Genomic DNA, 18274 nt, shown 5'->3' with positions numbered 1-18274 from the left:
CACCAGAGGCCCAGTTCCATCCACCAGTGGGAAGACACCAGTCCCCCAACCAGGAAGCCTGCACAAGCCTCTGAACCAACTTCACCCACCAGGTATTTGCCAGAAGAACTAGAGTCCTGCAGCCTGCAGAACGGAGACCACAGACACAGAGAGTTAGACAATATGGGATGACTGAGGAGTATGTTCCAGACAAAGGAACAAGATAAAGCCGCAGAGGAGCAACTAAGTGATGTGCAGACCCACAATCTTCCTGAAAAAGAATTTAATAATATAGTAAATATGATCCAAGATCTTGGGAAAAGAGCACAGGCACAGACTGAGAATATAGAAGAAATGTTTAACAAAGAGCAAAAAGATTTTACGAACAAACAAAACAGAGGTGAACAATAACTGAAATGAAAAATAGGAATGAATCAATAGCAGAATAAATGAGGCAGAAGAAGCGATAAGTGAGCTGGAAGACAGGTTAGTGGAAAACACTGCTGCAGAACAGAATAGAGCAAGGATGAAAAGAAATGAGGACAGTCTAAGAGACCTCTGGGACAAGTAAATACACCAGCATTTGCACTGTAGGGGTCCCACAAGGAGAAGTGAGAGAGAAAGGGCCTGAGAAAATATTTGAAGAGAAAAGAGTCCAAACTTCCTAATCTGGGAGAGGAAATGGCCACCCAAGTCTAGGAAGCACCAAGTCCCAGGCAGGATTAACCCAAGGAGGAACACACCAAGACTCGTAATCAAACTGACAAAATTTGAAGACAAAGAGGAAAATATTAAAAGCAACAAGTTGGAGTTCCTGTCGTGGCTCGGTGGTTAACAAATCCAACTAGGAGCCATGAGGTTGCAGGTTCGATCCCTGGCCTTGCTCAGTGGTTAAGGATCCAGCATTGTCATGAGCTGTGGTGTAGGTTGCAGACGTGGCTCAGATCCCGTGTTGCTGTGGCTCTGGTGTAGGCCGGTGGCTACAGCTCTGATTTGAACCCTAGCCTGGGAACCTCCATGTGCTCCTTGGGAGCGGCCCAAGAAATGGCAAAAAGACAAAAAAAAAAAAAAAAAAAAAAAGCAACAAGTAACATAAAAAGGAAACCCCGTAAGTTATCCACTGATTTTTTCAGCAGGAACTCACAGGCCAGAAAGGAGTGGCATGATATATTTCAAGTGGTGAAAAGGAAAATCCCACAATCAAGAATACCCAGCAAGGCTCTTGTTCAGATTCAATGGAGAAATCCAAAGCTTTCTAGACAAGCAAAAGCTAAATGAATTCAACACCATGGAACCAGCTTTACAACAACACATGCCAAAGGAACTTCTTTAGGTGGAAAAGAAAAGGCCACAACCAGGAACATGAAAATTGAGAATGGGAAAGCTCACCAGGAAAGGCAAACATATGGTAAAGGTAGGAAATCATCCACGCACGAATATCAAAACCAGTAATTGTGAGAGGAGGAGGGTACAAATGTAGGATATTGGAGATGCATTTGAAATTAAGTGACCAGCAACTTAAAACAATCTCACATATATATAGACTGCTACATCAATACCTCATGGTAACCACAAATCAAAAATCTAGAATAGATATGCACATAAAGAGGAAAAGCAATCCAAACACAACACTAAGTTATCACAGAGGAGAACAAAAGAGGGAGAGAAGAAAAAAGACTTAAAAAAACAAATCTATAACAACTAACAAAATGGCAATAAGAACATACACACATATCAATAGTTATATTAAATGTAAAGAATAAATGCTCCAACCAAAAGACAGACTGGCCAGATGGATACAAAAATCAAGACCCATATAGATGCTTTTTACAAGAGACCCACGTCAGTTCTAGGGATACATACAAACTGAAAATGAGGGGATGGAAGAAGATCCCTTGCAAATGGAGATCAGAAGAAAGCTAGAGTGTCATTACTCCTATCGCATTACAAAAGAGAAAGAGGAACACAACATAATGGTCAAGGGGTCAATCCAAGAGGAAGATAAAACGATTGTACATATATATGCACCCAACACAGGATCACTACACTATATAAGGCAAATATTAACAGATATAAAAAGAAATTGATAATAACACAGCTAATTCAATGAGGGAAGAGTGGATTTATCCTCGAAGTGCTACTGTTACAGTAATGAAAAAGATATCTCCTTCATGCTGTGCAAAAATCCTTCAAATTTTAAGATTTAAATATGAAAATGAAACTTTTAAACTTTTAAAAGACGGGAGTTCCCATTATTGGAACAGCGATGGCAATGAATTTGGCGATGTCTCTGGAGTGCTGGAATCAGGCTTGATCCCCAGCCCAGCACAGTGAGTTAAGGATTCAGCATTGCCACAGCTGCAGCATAGGTCACAACTGTGGCTCAGATCTGATCCCTGGCCTGGGAACTCTATATGCCACAGAGCAGCCTAAAAAGGGAAAAAACAAAAACAAAAACAAACTTTAGAAGACAGTACAGAAGGAAATCTGTGTGCCTTCTAGTTAGAGAAGGATTTAGGCTACAAAGAGCATGTAACATAAAAGATACTTTCACTGAGGTGCGTGGAATGACTGGCCAGTGGGGACCTGCTGTGTACCACAGCGAACTCTGTCCAGTGTTCTTTGATGGTCTGTGTGGGAATAGAATCTGAAAGAGAATGGATGTGTGTCCATGTATAACTGAATCACTTTGTTGTACAACAGAAGTTATCACATTATAAATTAACTATACTGCAATAAAACTTTAAAAATTGAAAAAAAAGATTAGTGAATTTGTTCATGCCAAAATAAACATTTTAATGAAAGATATTATGATCAAAGCAAAAAGAGAAGCCATAGACTACAAGAAAATTGTTAGGCACATATATACCCAACAAAAACTTAGTATCTAGGAGTTCCCATCATGGCGCAGCAGAAACGAATCCGGCTAGGAACCATAAGGTTGCCAGTTCCATCCCTGGCCTCGCTCAGTGGGTTAAGGATCTGGCATTGCTGTGAGTAGTGGTGTAGGTCGCAGATGTGGCTCGGATCTGGCATTGCTGTGGCTATGGCATAAGGCCAGCAGCAACAGCTCTGATTAGACCCCTAGCCTGGGAACCTCTTTATGCCATGGGTGTGGCCCTAAAAAAGGACAAAAAACAAAAAACAAACAAACAAAAAAAACCTTAGTATCTAGAATTTTGAAACAGCTCCTTAAAACCAGTAAAAAATAATCAAGCTCCCCAACCCCCAACAGAAAAATAAGCAAAAATGTGAACAACAGAGTCCCAGAAGCAGAAATCCCAAATGGCCAGAAACTATTTGGGGAGATTCTCCACCGATTGGTAATGCAAGAAATTCAGATTAAAACAACAGCTACCATTTCACATCAGGATGCAGAGAGTAAGGGGTGGCCACGTGGACTGTCAGGATGTGAAGACACATGTTCCTACGTGCTTCTGGATGGTGTATAAATTCATGTGGTTGCACAGTAATCAAGACAGTGTGGTACTGGTACCAAACAGACATACAGACCAATGGAACAGAACAGAGAATCCAGAAATGAACCCAGACATCTACGGTCACTTAATCTTCGACAAAGGAGGCATGGGGGAAAGACAGTCTTTTCAACAGGTGGTGCTGGGAAAACTGGACAGCTGCATGTAAATTGCTGAAACTGGAACATACATACCCTCATACCATGCACAAAAATAAACTTAAAATGGCTTAAAGACTTAAGACAAGACACCACATAGATAAAACATTCTCTGACATCAATTGTACAAATGTTTTCTTAGGTGAGACTCCCAAGGCAACAGAAATAAAATAAAAGTAAACCATTGGGACCTAATCAAGCTGACAAGCTTTTGCACAGCAAAGGAAACTAGAAAAAGAAAAACAAAAAGACAACCTACAGATTGGGAGAAAATAGTTTCAAAGGATGCAACTGACAAAGGCTTAATCTCTAAAATATGCAAACTATTTATACAACTCAACAGCAAAAAAAAACCCCAACAATCCAATTGAAAAATGGACAAAAGACCTGAATAGACATTTCTCCAAAGAAGATAAAGAGATGGCCAATAGGCACATGAAAAAATGCTCAACATCATTGATTATTAGAGAAATGCAAATCAAAACTATCATGAGATACCACCTCACACCAGGCAGAATGGCCATCATTAATAAGTCCACAACTAACAAATGCTGGAGAGGGTGTAGAGAAAAGGGAACCCTCCTGCACTGTTGGTGGGAATGCAAACTGATACAACCACTATGGAAAACAGTATGGAGGTACCTCGGAAAAGTAAATATAGAATTACCACATGACCCAGCAATCCCACTCTTGGGGCATATATCCAGACAGAAATTTCCTTGAAAAAGATACATGTACCGTATGTTCATTGCAGTCCTGTTCACAATAGCCAAGACATGGAAATAACCTAAGTGTCCATCAACAGATGAATGGATTAAAAAGGTGTGGTACAGGAATTCCCATCATGGTCATGGTGCAGTGGAAACGAATCTGAGTAGGAACCATGAGGTTGTGGGTTTGATCCCTGGGCTTGCTCGGTGGGTTAAGGATCTGGCGTTGCTGTGAGCTGTGGTGTAGGTTGCAGATGCAGCTTGGATCTGGCTTTGGCTGTGGCTGTGGTATAGACCAGAGGCTACAGCTCCAATTCTACCCCTAGCCTAGGAACCTACATATGCCATGTGTGACCCCAAAAAGACAAAAGGACAAAAGAAAAAGAAGATGTGGTACATATACACAATGGAATACTACTCAGCCATTAAAAAGAACAAAAAAATAATGCCATTTGCAGCATTGATGGAACGAGACTCTCATCCTAAATGAAGTAATTCAGAAAAAGACAAATATCATGATATCACTTATATCTGGAATTTAATATATGGCACAAATGAACCTTTCCACAGAAAAGAAACTCATGGACTTGGAGAACATACTTGCAGTTTGCCAAGGGGAAGGGGGAGGGAGTGGGATGGACTGGGAGTCTGGGGTTAATAGATGCAAACTATTGCATTTGTAGCAGATAAGCAATGAGATCCTGCTGTACAGCACAGGGAACTGTATCTAGTCACTTATGATGGAACATGATGGAGGATATTGTGAGAAAAAGAATGTGTGTGTGTGTATATATATATATATGTGTGTGTGTGTGTATATATGACTGGGTCACTTTGCTGTACAGTAGAAATTGACGGGGTACTGTAAACCAACTATAATGGAAAAAATAAAAATCATTAAAAATAAATAAATTCATGTGGTTGCTTTGGAGACCATGTTAACAGTACCAAGTCAAACATCTCTTTACTGGTTATGTACCTCTTCCACATATAGAAGTCAGTGATTTCCAAACTTGGGCCCTCACCTACTGGGTCATGAATTTCAACTAGAAATTTTCTTTTTTAATGATACACTGTAGCAGTGTTATTAAAATAAGTGAGTGTATCTCCAGTAAAAACGATGGGTTTTATTTTATGAAACTTTTGTTTTAAATAGTTGACCTCTGAACAACGTGGGGCTTAACTTAGGAGTTCAGACCCCTACCTCCCCTTGCTCTAGTAGTACTGTTCTCTCAACCTCAATAATGGGAACTGATGGGCTCAGCAGGTTAAGAACCTGACTAGGATCCATGAGGATGTAGGCTCGATCCTTAGTCTCACTCATTGGGTTAAGGATCCGGTGTTGCTGTGACTGTGGCATAGGCTGGCAGCTGTAGCTCTGATTTGATCCCCTAATCTGGGAACTTCCATATGCCATGGCTTCGGCCCTTAAAAAAAAAACAAAAAACTGGAACTAATGGGTGACCCACCCCAGGGCAGGAAGCTGAAACAGTTTGAAGAGAATCAGGGCTCAAACCTGAGTTATTTTGGTTCCACATATTGTATTCTATACTTTAACACAAACTCTTTCACATTTAGTTCATTTAAAGATCTTTAAAAATTCAGCTAGTATATATATTGAGGAAAAACCTATGTATAAGTGGACCTGTGCAGTTCAAACCTGGGTTGTTCAAGGGTCACCTGTATCAACGTCTCTGTATACACAGGGTCCTCATGTTAAAAAGTGTATTTATTTCTTGCTACTTCTTGCCCTTGGGGTAGAGAAGGATTTAGGATATAAAGAGCAGAGACCATAAAGGATAGGGTTAAGGTCTTAGTTTGGAAAGCAACCGCTGCTCAAAGTTTTTTCCATAAGTGCACAAGAAAAAAATGTTATATGTATCTAATGTTATTCTTATATATTAGTGTTATAAGAATATGTATTTCAGCATTGTTTATAATAATAGAAATCTCAGTGTTCACCATAAAAGAGTGGATAAATCAGTAGTGGTCTATGTAGCCTCAGTTACATTGAAAACCAGTGAACTGGAGCTGCCTGTCTCAGTACCAGAAACAGTCTGCAAAAGGATACATTTGCTATGACACCGTTTATGTAGTAGACGGAAAATGTGCAAAACATTTCTCTGTGATGTGTATGAACACAGATCCCTGTTTTAAAAGTGTGTGGGAGTTCCCATTGTAGCTTAGCAGAAATGAGCCCAACTAATATCCATGAAGATGCAGGTTCAATCCCTGGCCTCCCTCAGTGGGTTAAGGATCCTGCGTCGCCGTAAGCTGTGTTGTAGGTCACAGACGCAGCTCGGATCTGGCATTGCTGTGTCTGTGGCACAGGCCAGCGGCTACAGCTCCGATTCGACCCCTAGCCTAGGAACCTCTATATGCCATAGGTGCGGCCCTAAAAAACAAAAAAAACAAAACAAAAAGAAAAAGCGTGTGGTATTTATAGCAGTAATGGACATTTATTCAGAATAGCAGTTACCTCTGGAGGGGGAGAGGAGAATGGGATCAGAAAAGGTTCACAAGCGGTGAACTGAACGTGTGATGCTTTGTATTAAAATCTTTAAAAGCTAGAGCAAATGTCAGCATTTCATAAAGCCGAGGGGCGAGCATGCTGGTGTTTGTAATATTCTCTATCGTTTTCTAAATATTTCAGATTTTCATAATAAGTATTTAAGCAACATTAGGAAAGGAGATTGAGAAATGAAATCTAGAGACGATTCAAAAACCAGTTTCACCTTCACTAAATATGATTGTAGTTTAACTGTATTTGAGATTGTGTGATTGTTGCTTATCTTTTTTTTCCTTGAAGGAAAGCACCTTAAACCTTTGCTTTTCAAAGCTGTTTTCTTTGCTGCTAACAAGCATTCCGTGGACTTCTCTTAGGTTCAGACCTGAAGCTTCTGCCCTGTACCAGCAAGGCTATCCTGCCCTACTGTCTGCACTTAATGTTAGCCTGTTTTAAGGTAAGCTTTCAGATAGTTAGCATGACAGAAACTTAATTCCGAAGATTGTTCTGATGAGCGGAAATGACTGAACTGAGAGCCTTGAGCACAAATGTTAGTATGCTTTCCTTGGAAAGCGCAGGTTGGAGTAGCGAGGAGGGCTGAGCATCAGGCTCAGAGTTAACAAATATTTGTTAAACGTCCACCGCGCGCTAGGCAGAGATGAGTAGGAAATGACCCTGTCCTTGGGGGTTCACAGGTAACAGTGGGGCAGACCTGCTTGCCTGTAGTAGTGCTCAGTGGATGGTAATTAATTAGCAGACAAGTAGACGAGATTAGTTGTGGAAGAAGGCAGCCCGTGTGCTGTTGGGCTCCTAGAGGGATGTGCATTTGTCGTAAAGACGCAGCATCAGGATGAGCACGTCGTGATGCTCTGGCATGAGCAGAGGCCCTCGGAGCTGGGAGAGTAACGGCGTGGAGAGCCTGGCCTGTGGCTGTTTGGAGTGCAGCCCTGGCGTGGACAGGCTTAACTGTCCCCTGGAAGCTTCTGAGCAGGAGATCAGGGAGGGTACTGGGTCTCTACTTTAGGGCAGTAATTCCCAAACCTGACCCTTCATCAGAAGTACCTGGGGTGACAGAAACAACTGACAGTGGTTTTAGGCCTGGCTGCTTGTTTAGAACAAAAAGCCCTTTTTTGCTCACTTCACCCTCTGCCTCCTTCCTGTGGTCCTGCCCCCCTCCCCCCATGTTCTCCTCAAACCCTCTCACCCAAGTGGCCTCTTGCCCTCCACCCTCACCTGGACCCTTCTCCCTGTTGTACAGAACCACTCAGCTTCCTCTCTGCCCTTATCCCCACTTTCAAAGCTTCAGGCCTGCTCTGCGAACCCCCACCCCCACAGATGATCATGTGGGGGGCAGGGGAACCGCTTCTCCAGTTAGTGCCTCCCCCCCGCCCCAACAGCAGCAACTTTTGCAAAGCAAGCTTGTTTTCTGCTCTTCCCTTCTGCCTCCAGTGATCTTTGTCATGCATCTTCCCTGGGCAGCTTTTTGGGGGAGCGGGGTGATGTCTGCCGTGTTGTAGATCACCCTGTGACTTGCTCTCTCCCATCTGCACAAACTCTTGTCTTGCAGCTGCGGGCGTTCACGGACAGCAGGGACGACATGGCGCTGGGGCATGTCATCGTTCTGCTGCAGCAGGAGTGGCCACGGGGAGAGGCCCTGTTCTTGAAAGCTGTCAACAAGATTTGCCAACAAGGAAATTTCCAATATGAGAATTTTTTCAATTATGTTACAAGTATCCTTTTTCTTGTTAAAGCGTAAGAAATTTGTTGTTTTTTTTTTTTTTTTTTTTTTTTAGGATGAATACTTGGTACAAAAATGAATGAACCATTCATTTGGGGAAGATATATTGGTTTCCATGATGTGGGAGGAAAAGAGAAGGAATGGTGATTGAAAATGGGATGGGGCAGTTAGTTGGGCTTGTGAAAGTCATAAAAGATTCAGAGAGGCATCAGGAATGTTGATAGCCCTATTCCATTTTCCACCTCCAGCAGGCACCCCTGCTGCCTGAAGTGAGAGCCTGTGGGCTCTGATAGGCCCAGGGTAGCTGGCTGGGCCACAGCAGGGGCCGTGGGGCATTGGCTGTTCCCCTGGGGACTGCCACAGTTCTGCTGAGTGCCCACTGGAGACACCGCCCAGCCCAGTAATTGCTTTCATGCTGGCATTGGTGTATTTCATCCTGTTTATTAGGGAAAGACCACCTTTGAATCAAAGGTTTGGTGTGTTTTCTAAACTTTTTTTTTTCTTTTTTGGCTGCACCCATGGCATATGGAGCTCCTGAGCCAGGGATCAGATCCAAGCTGCAGGTGCAACCTAAGCTGCAGCTGGGGCAACGCCAGATCCTTAACCTACTGTGCTGCGCCCAGTATCGAACTATCAAACCCAGTGCTCCCAAGACATCACCAATCCTATTGCACCGTAGCAGGAGCTCCCTTATTACATTTTTTTGCATTGCAAGGAATATCATAGCTCTGTCCCGGTGCCCAGAGCAGTATTTTTGAGGAGTATATGCCCCCCCTTCATTTTTCTCTTTTTTTTGTTGTTTTGTTTTGTTTTGGTGTTCAGTGGCTTGATGTGGGATCTCAGTTCCCAGACCAGGGACTGAACCCAGGCCATAGAAGTGAAAGCACCAAGTCCTAAAGACTAGAAGACTAGACCACCAGGGAACTTACCTGACTTTTTTTTTTTTTTTGGTCCTTTCATTTAGCCTTTATGACCATATAGGATCTGTTTAATCATCAGCTGTATGAAGACTATTTCCATCTCTGGGGTAGCTTGTTGGGTATAGGAATCATTAGGCCTGGACTCAGGCAGAACCAGGCTCCAGCCCTAGCTCTGCAGTTGGTGGTGGGACAGCTGTGGGCAGGTTATTCAGAGGCAGCGAGCCTACGTCCTCCTCCGAGAGAACAGGACCCCTTGCTTTCACCCGTGGTTCCCCTGAATCCATCTCAGATATCGACATGCTGGAGGAATTCGCCTACCTGAGAACTCAGGAAGGTGGGAAGGTTCATCTGGAGTTGCTCCCCAATCAAGGCATGCTGATCAAGTAAGCGCCCTGTCTTGTGCTCCTCCGCGCTGTGGTCGTGTGCTTGAGGGAGTATCTGTGAATGTCTGTAGTTTTCAGGCCTTTCATAGAAAGGAATCCAAACCTGCTCTCTGTTCTTGAGAGTAGATTTGATTCTGGGCACCCCTTTGAAAGACTTTCCTTGACTCCATTTCTGATGAAACATTGTTTCATTTGGGTTGGTTCTGTCACTTTTGATACTTTTTTCAGGAGGCATAAGTTTCATTCCTGATAGCTCTTCCAAAACTGACTGCCTGATCCTCTGACTCCTGATTAGACTAGACGTACAGTGCTTTTAACTAAGAAAAGCTATGCTTTTTTAATTGAAGTTGTGCTGCATTGGGACAGCCTGCAGGCTTCATTTACAGACTGCGCTTGGACTTCAGTGTCTGCTGAAGCCTTGAGCAAGCGCCCGGCTCTCACCGGTGCCTGCCAGGAGTGAGCAGGGGGGCTTGTTCTGCGCACGCCTCCCACACCAGGGTGAAGTCAGTGACCATTTATGATTTTTAAATAGCTCATGACCCCTGCTTCTGCCCCTCAGTGCTCATTGCAGTCTGGACAATATATCTGTGCTGCGAGCGCTCTGCCTAGTGTGCTGTCATACCTCCTCCTTTGCGTCCTGCACGGTCAGCATGTCTGTAAGTCAGGATCAGTGTCACTGCAAGAGGCCGAACCCCGAGTGAGAAGAAGGTGTTGCTGAGGCCGAAACATTCTCCTTCCCCCCCGCCCCCACTTGTGAAAGGAAGGAGTTTTCAGTTGAAAGCAAAAATCTACATCTCTTTCCATCTTTGGAGAGTCTTAGAAATGTCAGGAGAGGAAATGAGAGGGGTTCCTTCTGGATTCCCACAGCCTCTGTTGGCACGTGGCCAGCACGGTGCCCTGTCAGGAAGGTGCTTGTCCTTCATCTTGCAGTTGTTATTAAATATTCTAAACATTTGATGTGAAAACGCAAGACCCTTATACATGAGCTGGCTGAGGCACATGGACCAGACAGATGCCCATCTTCCTGCTCCATTGAAAACTCGGGGGAAATAATTGCATGGTTCAAAATATTCTTCACCGTGTTTGAGAATAAAAACGGTTTTTTGACATGGGCCCCAGGTAAACCCCTTTTGTGTTGTGATTTCTATTCTAGGTTTTGAGGCCGGGTACAAAATACCTTTAAGAGCCTTTTTCTTTAATCCTCATTAACGCTCACCATACGAATTACCATAATGTAAAGACAGCCTCCGTAGCATCACCTCCCTTTCCTTTCCTTAGGGTTAAACCTAAGTGTGACAGTTTTCACACCACTTTGAAAATGTGAGAGGGGATTGTCAGAAAATCAGCAGTTGCATCTCAGCCTTGGTTATACTGAACTTTTCTTTAGCCAGGTTGGGCTGCACGGCGACATGGGTCCACACAGCAACCCTGAGGACGAGGGGTGAGGGTTCACGGCTGTCAGGCACCAGATGGTGTGACTGTGAGGGTTGCTTATGGTGGAGCAAGGACCCAGCCCTCCTTCTAGTCTTTTGTGGCGTAATTGCATGCCCCACCCCCAACCCTGGTCAGTATCACCTTTAATTTCATCTAAGTCCCTGTAGAAGACCACTGACCCCCTTAGGAAGCCCTCCATTCCATCCATTTGGAAACAGATCTGGGGACTGTTACTTGGCAAACTGACAGTGCATCTCAGAGCTCATTGGAAACCTGCGTTTCAGTTACCTGCGTGAAACTACAGCAGGAGAGGTGATATGGGAGCCAGAGGGCCCTTGCTCATGGGGATGGGGTTGGGAGCTTGAGGAAAACTGCCATGTTTCTTTTCCCTTTGGGTCAAAAACACATTCTCTGAAGCCACTGTGGACCTTTTGGAGAAGCCCTCCAGCCAAGGGGCAGAGACTCTATGAGCAGTGATAGCCCAGCCTACCCCCATCCCCCCAGTGAGGCTATGAGTCTGTCCTGGTTGTGGCATCTGGGCTGCAGGTACCACACCAGTGCCAAGGGCACCAGGGCCCAACTGGCAAGAGGGACGAGCTCTGTTACCTACACATGTTGTTCTCAAGTATTTGCTTTTTGGTGGGCTTTTGGGGGCCCCACCTGCAGCATGCAGAAATTCCCAGACCAGGGATCAAATCTAAGCCTCTGCAGTGACAAAGCAGATCTTTAACAGCTAGGCCACAGGGGAACTCCTCTCATGTACTTTGAAATGGAGAAATGTCTGTTCACTGATGCTCACAGGAGCCTGGTAGTGTTAAGACCCACTGAACCGGGAAAGTGAGTCCCGTGTGTGCCCTGAACCGGGAGGCTGGTGTTGTGGTCTAAGGTCATCCCTGGCGGCTCACGTGCACGTCTTTGCCGAGACAGAGTTCCGCAAAGCCAGGGGCCGGACTCTTGTTCCCCACTTGTTCCTTTTCTCAATACTTGACAGTTAAACTCAACCTTTATCAAAAACACTGCCAGCCTCTCTAGTCCTCTTGAAAGGGCCTCTTCAGTTGGGGTCTTCAATCCCATCAAAGATGGTCCTGAAAAGACGCTGGGTTTCTTTCTGGGGTGGACCTAAGTGTGAGAGGAGTGGCGCGCGGAGGGCCGTCTCCCCACGGCCCTCGCATCTCACTGTCCTCCTTCCTGGTGGCCGCTTTTTATACCAGAGCCCAGTGGGCTGAGCGCGAGGACCTGGGGCCGAGAGCCATGGCCGTGACCGGGGCCCGCAGTGCCCAGGCCCGTGGCGGGTGGTTCTCTGTGACCGCTCCCGTCTCGCGCCTTTTCTCTGGAGTGTTGTTTGTAAGTGCAGGCTGAGTCAGTGTGGGTGTTTGAATGCCGCTGTTTGCTGTTTTTTAAAGGCCTTCTAGCCCTCCCATGGGGTTACTGCAGCAGGAATTCTTACCTGTGCTTCAGCCCAGCATGCAGACTGCCGACAGGTACCGAGTGGACACACCTGCTCATAGTGTGCTGTTTGTCGACATGTTTTACCGCCCATGGTTTTCAGCTCTTTGTTCCTCAGTGCTCTTTTTCATGCTTTATTTAATTTTTTAATTTGTTCTACATTCCTTGGCAAACCATCTGGTTGTAATATTGTAACATTTCTTATTTTTTTTCCATAAGTTGCCAGTGTTTTTGTGTTCGATTTAAAAATCATTATGGATCTGGAACCAAGTGAGTTATGTGAAGCTGTGTCAGATTAAGTGCACCGTAGATGAGGCCCTCAGCTGTGATTCTCTTTTGATCGGATGTAAGGCATTTGGTCATAAATATTTAAGGATGCTGAAATTTATTCTAAGTAAATGTTATGCTTAGAGTTTTCGCGTTAGTGACCAGTGCTGAGGTTCTGGTCTAAATGGGTGCTGGCACAGTATTTTCCGGCCACAGATAACTGTTTTCTTCAGACCTTGCGTTTCTGAACTGAAAATATTTGGTAGTCGAAACACCACATTGATGCGCTGTTTTATCCTGGCCTTAAGCCACAAAAGCTAAGTAGTTCTCTTTTTCATCCGAATTTACCAGAGCGCTGAAGGCTCTGATAGAAATACAGTTGAGGTGCACTGCTCTTACACATGGAAACTGCCACTGGGCCGTGACCAGCAGGACACAGCATTGTATTCTGTTTTCACTAGGATGAAGGGGAGCCAGCCAGGCCCCTGGGCTCTGGGTCGGCCAAACGCCAGTGTCTTCGGGTCAGTCGATGGTGGGGTGGGGGGCTCCCATTTTGGCGTGCAGCCCAGGTCCCCCGAGAGCCGCACAAAGGGGCTGCCTCTGTCCCCATGGGGCTCCCTGGCACCATGTCCCCACTGCTGAGCTCCCTGGCCGGACCTGATGAGAATGGTGTTCGGCCCACGTCTGGGCTCTTTCCCTCCGTAGTCCTTTAAGATGCCCTCGGGCATTGTGGGTGTCCCGTCACATCTTTCCTAACAAAGCCTGTGGTTTTTTTTTTTTTTTCTTCTGTCACACTGCAGCTTTATAACTTCTGTTGTATTCATTTTATACAAAAAGAAACCTCTTAGAGTGGTTTCAACAGTTTTATCTGGTCAGTACCTGAAAATCTCGTACAATTTCTAGTAGTAGAAATTTTAAATCCCTGGGACTGTGTCTGAGGCCAGTTAGGCAGCAGGGGTGGGGAAGGGAGGAGGCTGCCCTTGGTCTGAATCCACCAAGTGCCCGAACGAGGAGGTGAAGCTCCTTTCCTTTGAATTGAAGCCTTTGAGTTTTGCCAGGTTTTTCTTTTCCTTCCTTTGTCTTGACGTCCCCGAGGGTCCTGAGATTTCCTTTGGCATTTCATTCTCTGAAGCTCACCCTCCAGGGTGTGGTCACCACCCCCTCCTGTGCCCAGCTGGCCTCCTCGGGCCCCAGCGTGGGTTCCGGAGGCTCCTCTCCCCACCTGTGCCAGGCTCTTGTCCCAGGACCCCAGCCCCTCCTGCTGGTCCAAGAACAGACGTGAGTCTGGTGGGCTTGGCACTGGAGGAGCTGTCCCGTCCTGGCACTGCGGGGAGAGAGGCACACCTGCGACCCTGGTGCCGGGCACCCATCCCGGGACCACGGCCTCCTCCACACTCAGCTGGCCTGGCGGGACCTGAGTTGTGTGGCTAGTGTGGCCTGGACCCAGTGGGCCCAGAGCAACCAAACTGTGCCTGAGCCACAGAGGTATGTGCAGCACGGTGGCGCTGTAGGATCAGGCGCCACAGGTAGCATCTCCTGAAACAGTTAGATGTTTACAAAGGCCTTTTGTCCAGGGGGAACCATGTCCCTCCAGGGTTAAGTCTTTCTGAGGAGGAAGAGGCAGCGGGGCGTTTGGTCAGGGCCTCTCTGTTTTTAATTTTTCACGTACACTTAGATGTGAGGCAGGCTGTACTCCTGCCCCAGGGTTGCTGGCCCGATCCCCTGATGCCCTGCTCACCATGGCATCGTTTGTCTCCCTGTCACCGCCCAGGCACCACACGGTCACCCGGGGTATCACCAAGGGCGTGAAGGAGGACTTCCGCCTGGCCATGGAGCGCCAGGTGTCGCGCTGTGGGGAGAACTTGATGCTGGTGCTGCACAGGTTCTGCGTCAACGAGAAGATCCTGCTGCTCCAGACTCTGGCCTGAGCGGCCTGCCCTCCCGCCCTTCAGAAGCGGACCGCCTGAGCTTTCACGCCCTGGTTGCTTAGAAGTAGTTCCCCAGAGTCTGAGAAGCCATTTCTATTTTTGTCATGTTTTGTAATTTTTGTAAAACAAAAGTTCCTGTTTTGTAAATAAAATCATCCTAAATTTGGGTTTTGATTTTCATTCTTAGTTTCCGAACCAGAATGTGCTTTATTTAAAAAGACATTTCCTTCAAAGATGTCAAGATTTTCTCTTCTTTTACCCTGTTAGGCTTTGGTGAGTGTTGTGCATTAACATGGTACTAGACCTCTTCTTTGGAGAAGTTTTAAGATCTAGAAACTTTGTGCCAGAATGAACTTGAGTGAACTTGTGCTGAAGACACCAGGTGGGGGTGGGGGGGTGGGGGTGTCCTGCCCAGCAGTGCAGGAAGGAAGTGGCGGGCACCGCCCCCACCCTGACCCCGTGCAGCCCACTGTCACCCGAATGCCCTGCCTGAGCCGCATGGCCTGGCTTCCAGCCCTGCTCTGCCCAGCCCTTTACCAGCCACGCACCAGGGACAGGTTCATTCCTCTGTGCCTCCAGCTTGTCGTGGGGAATAGGGGCACCCGCCCTTCCCTTCCAGCTGGTTGTACAGACAGTGACATGCCTGGGCCAGGGCCTTACACCTCAGTGCAACACCAGGGTCGGGGGTCAGGTTCATTTCATTTGCCGTTCCTGAAGTATATCAGGTAAGCACCACAGTGAACAGTTGTTTCTAGGAGGAATTAAAAATGGAAAAGCTATTAAGTCAGATGTATTTCAGTGAAACTTAAAAAACACAGAGATAAATTACGTGCATGTATGCATTAGAGAATACACTAAACTAAGGAAAATGTTTTATTTTTTAAAAAATGAAGTTTTATTTTTGTTTTTGTGGTTTGTCTTTTTAGGGCTACCCCCACAGCATATGGAAGTTCCCAGGCCAGGGGTTAAATCAAAGCTGTAGCTGTCGGCCTCCACCACAACCACAGCTACGCCAGATGCGAGCCACATCTGTGACCTACACACAGCTCACGGCAATGCTGGATCCCTAACCCACTGAGCGAGGCCAGGGATCGAACCCAAGTCTTCATGGATACTAGTCGGGTTCTTTGCCGCTGAACCACAATGGGAACTCCAAACTTAAGTATTTTGGGAAAAAATGAAAGAGTTAAGATGTTCAGTTACTGTTCCCAAACAGGTTCCTCAGCCTGACATGCAGCAGGCCAGACCCTAAGATGGCCAAGGTTTGCGGCCGAGAAGGTTTATTCCTGAGACAGCCGACCAAGGAGACGGGAACAAGTCTCAGATCTGCCACCCCAAAGGTGAGGGGCTCGGGTATCTATGGTGTAAGCAGGGTGGTCTCGGGCATGGGGAAGAAGTAGGGTGGTGGGGGTCTCTGTGCAGAAGGCCATTTGCGGGACCCCTGCACAGGCCTCGTTCAGAGTCAGTTCATGGGTGCCTAGTTCATCTTGCTGGGAGTAGTTGCCCCAAGTTCCTGGGTGGCAGGAACCTGGGTGGGTGTGCACTTAAAGAGGAAAAGAGAAAAATAGCCAAAGTGGAGTTCCCATTGTGGCGGAGTGGTTAATGAATCCTACTAGGAACAATGAGGTTGCGGGTTGAATCCCTGGCCTTGGTTAAGGATCCGGTGTTGCCGTGAGCTGTGGTGTAGGTCGCAGATGTGGCTCGGATCTGGCGTGACTGTGGCTCTGGCATAGGCCGGCAGCTGCAGCTCCAATTAGACCCCTAGCCTGGGAACCTCCATATGCCACGGGTGTGGGCCTAAAAAGACCAAAAAAAAAAAAAAGCCAAAATGAGCTTGCTCGGTGAAAGCAGGCCACAGATTGAGGTGTTGTAACAAGTTTGCATCCCTGCTGTTCAGAGAGAAGTTTGGGAGCTTCTATGAGTCACCAGTTTGTCAGTCCTGTGAGGCACAGCTTCTTTACTTCACATAGAAAGTTTTAGAAGCCCTTTCTATAAAAGACCCTTTTTGGAGGGTGTGGGGCGGGGGCAGTGCGTGCACAGCAGGGACAACGCCAAATCCTAAACCACTAGGCCACCAGGGAACCCCAAAAGACCCTTTTTATAGATACAGTAAAATCAGTAAAGTAGTTCAGGTAATAGACATCAGGATTTCAGAAGACATTCCCACTAGTGTTCATGACGGTAATAGGAGGTGATCGTGGACCTTAAACCATGTTACTGTAAAAACCATGCTGTGTGTTATTCTCCACCAGCTTTCAAGTGAAACGCTTTGGTACCTTTTGGTTTCATAACCCTTATCGCTAGATTGGTGTTTGGGGTCAACACACATCAAAACAATAGGCACCAGGTAAAGAGGGACAAGTCTACATTTTTTTAAATTATTGGTGCTACTTCTGTGCAGAGTCTCATGGGAGGGCCTATGGAATAGGATGGTAACTAGGCCAAGTGTGCAGATAAGGAAGGGCTTGGACCACTAGCACGTGAGAGTCTGGCCAAGCCCAGCCGCCTTCCAGCACCTTAAGGTGTGTCCCAGGACAGCCCAGGCCCCCTGAAACACCTGCCTGAGAAAGCTGCAGTGGCCAGGAGAATTGACTATAGCTGAACACGGTGATGAGCCCCTCCTAGAGCAGTCACTTAGAAAGCTGGCTGTTATCAGCCCTTCCTCTGCTCTCTGAGCTGTGAAACCAGCACCCAGAGCTGTTTCTGAAAGGCAGACATCCAGGGAGGACCAGAGCCTAATTCCATGAGTACCTTGCTCCAAATTGCACATCTCCTGCCTTGAAGAAGTTTGCTTCTCCACCAGAAAAGTGCCAGCGAACAATCCAGGTGACCCAGTCATGGGACCAACCCTTCCAGCCGCCGGACCTCTCTGGAACCAGCCAGCCTTTTTTTTTTTTTTTTCCTTTTTAGGGCTGCTCCCGGGGCATGGGAAGTTCCCAGGCTAGGGGTTGAATAGGAGCTGCAGCTGCTGGCCTACACCACGGTCACAGCAACACCAGGTCCTTACCCACTGAGTGAGGCCAGGGATTGAACCCACATCCTCATGGATACTAGTTGGGTTCTTAACCCACTGAGCCACAACGGGAACTCTTGGAGCCAGCCAGCCTTCAAAATCCAGCCTTTTGTTTCACGTCCCTTCCCTCCCGACCCTCCTCCCTGATGCCCCCAATTGCTTTAACAGCCGCTGGCTTCATTTATCTTCCGCTAGAGCAGGCTTTGCCTGTGATTTGTTAAACAAGCTGCCGCCTGGGCAGAGCTGTAACCGGCAGGATTTGGATGGAGGTACCAGTTAACAAGCCAAACTTGACATTCAGGAGTTTAATCCAATA

General features: G+C 46.5%; 1 protein-coding gene across 4 annotated transcripts in view; it reads left to right on the top strand.

Annotated features, from left to right (window-relative positions):
- INTS10 (integrator complex subunit 10) overlaps positions 1-15112 on the top strand; it is a 45127-nt gene extending 30015 nt beyond the window's left edge. For 2 of the 4 annotated variants that reach the window (XM_005672659.4, XM_013985010.3), the window contains exons 14-18: positions 7207-7286; positions 8397-8559; positions 9777-9870; positions 12708-12785; positions 14789-15112. In XM_005672659.4, coding sequence (XP_005672716.3) covers positions 7207-7286; positions 8397-8559; positions 9777-9870; positions 12708-12785; positions 14789-14945 — 572 coding nt within the window. In that variant the 3' untranslated portion in view covers positions 14946-15112. The remainder of the gene's footprint in view (positions 1-7206; positions 7287-8396; positions 8560-9776; positions 9871-12707; positions 12786-14788) is intronic. The other 2 variants (XM_003134201.5, XM_013985011.3) reach the window with 1 other exon arrangement.
- Positions 15113-18274: the final 3162 nt, after the last annotated feature.

This window comes from Sus scrofa, chromosome 17 (genome assembly GCF_054392235.1).
Source record: "Sus scrofa isolate SSC_HxYL_T2T_F1_AM1 chromosome 17, Sscrofa_HxYL_maternal_Yorkshire_Landrace_v2.0, whole genome shotgun sequence".
Lineage (NCBI taxonomy): Eukaryota > Metazoa > Chordata > Mammalia > Artiodactyla > Suidae > Sus > Sus scrofa.
This window is presented reverse-complemented; position numbering and strand designations above follow the sequence as displayed.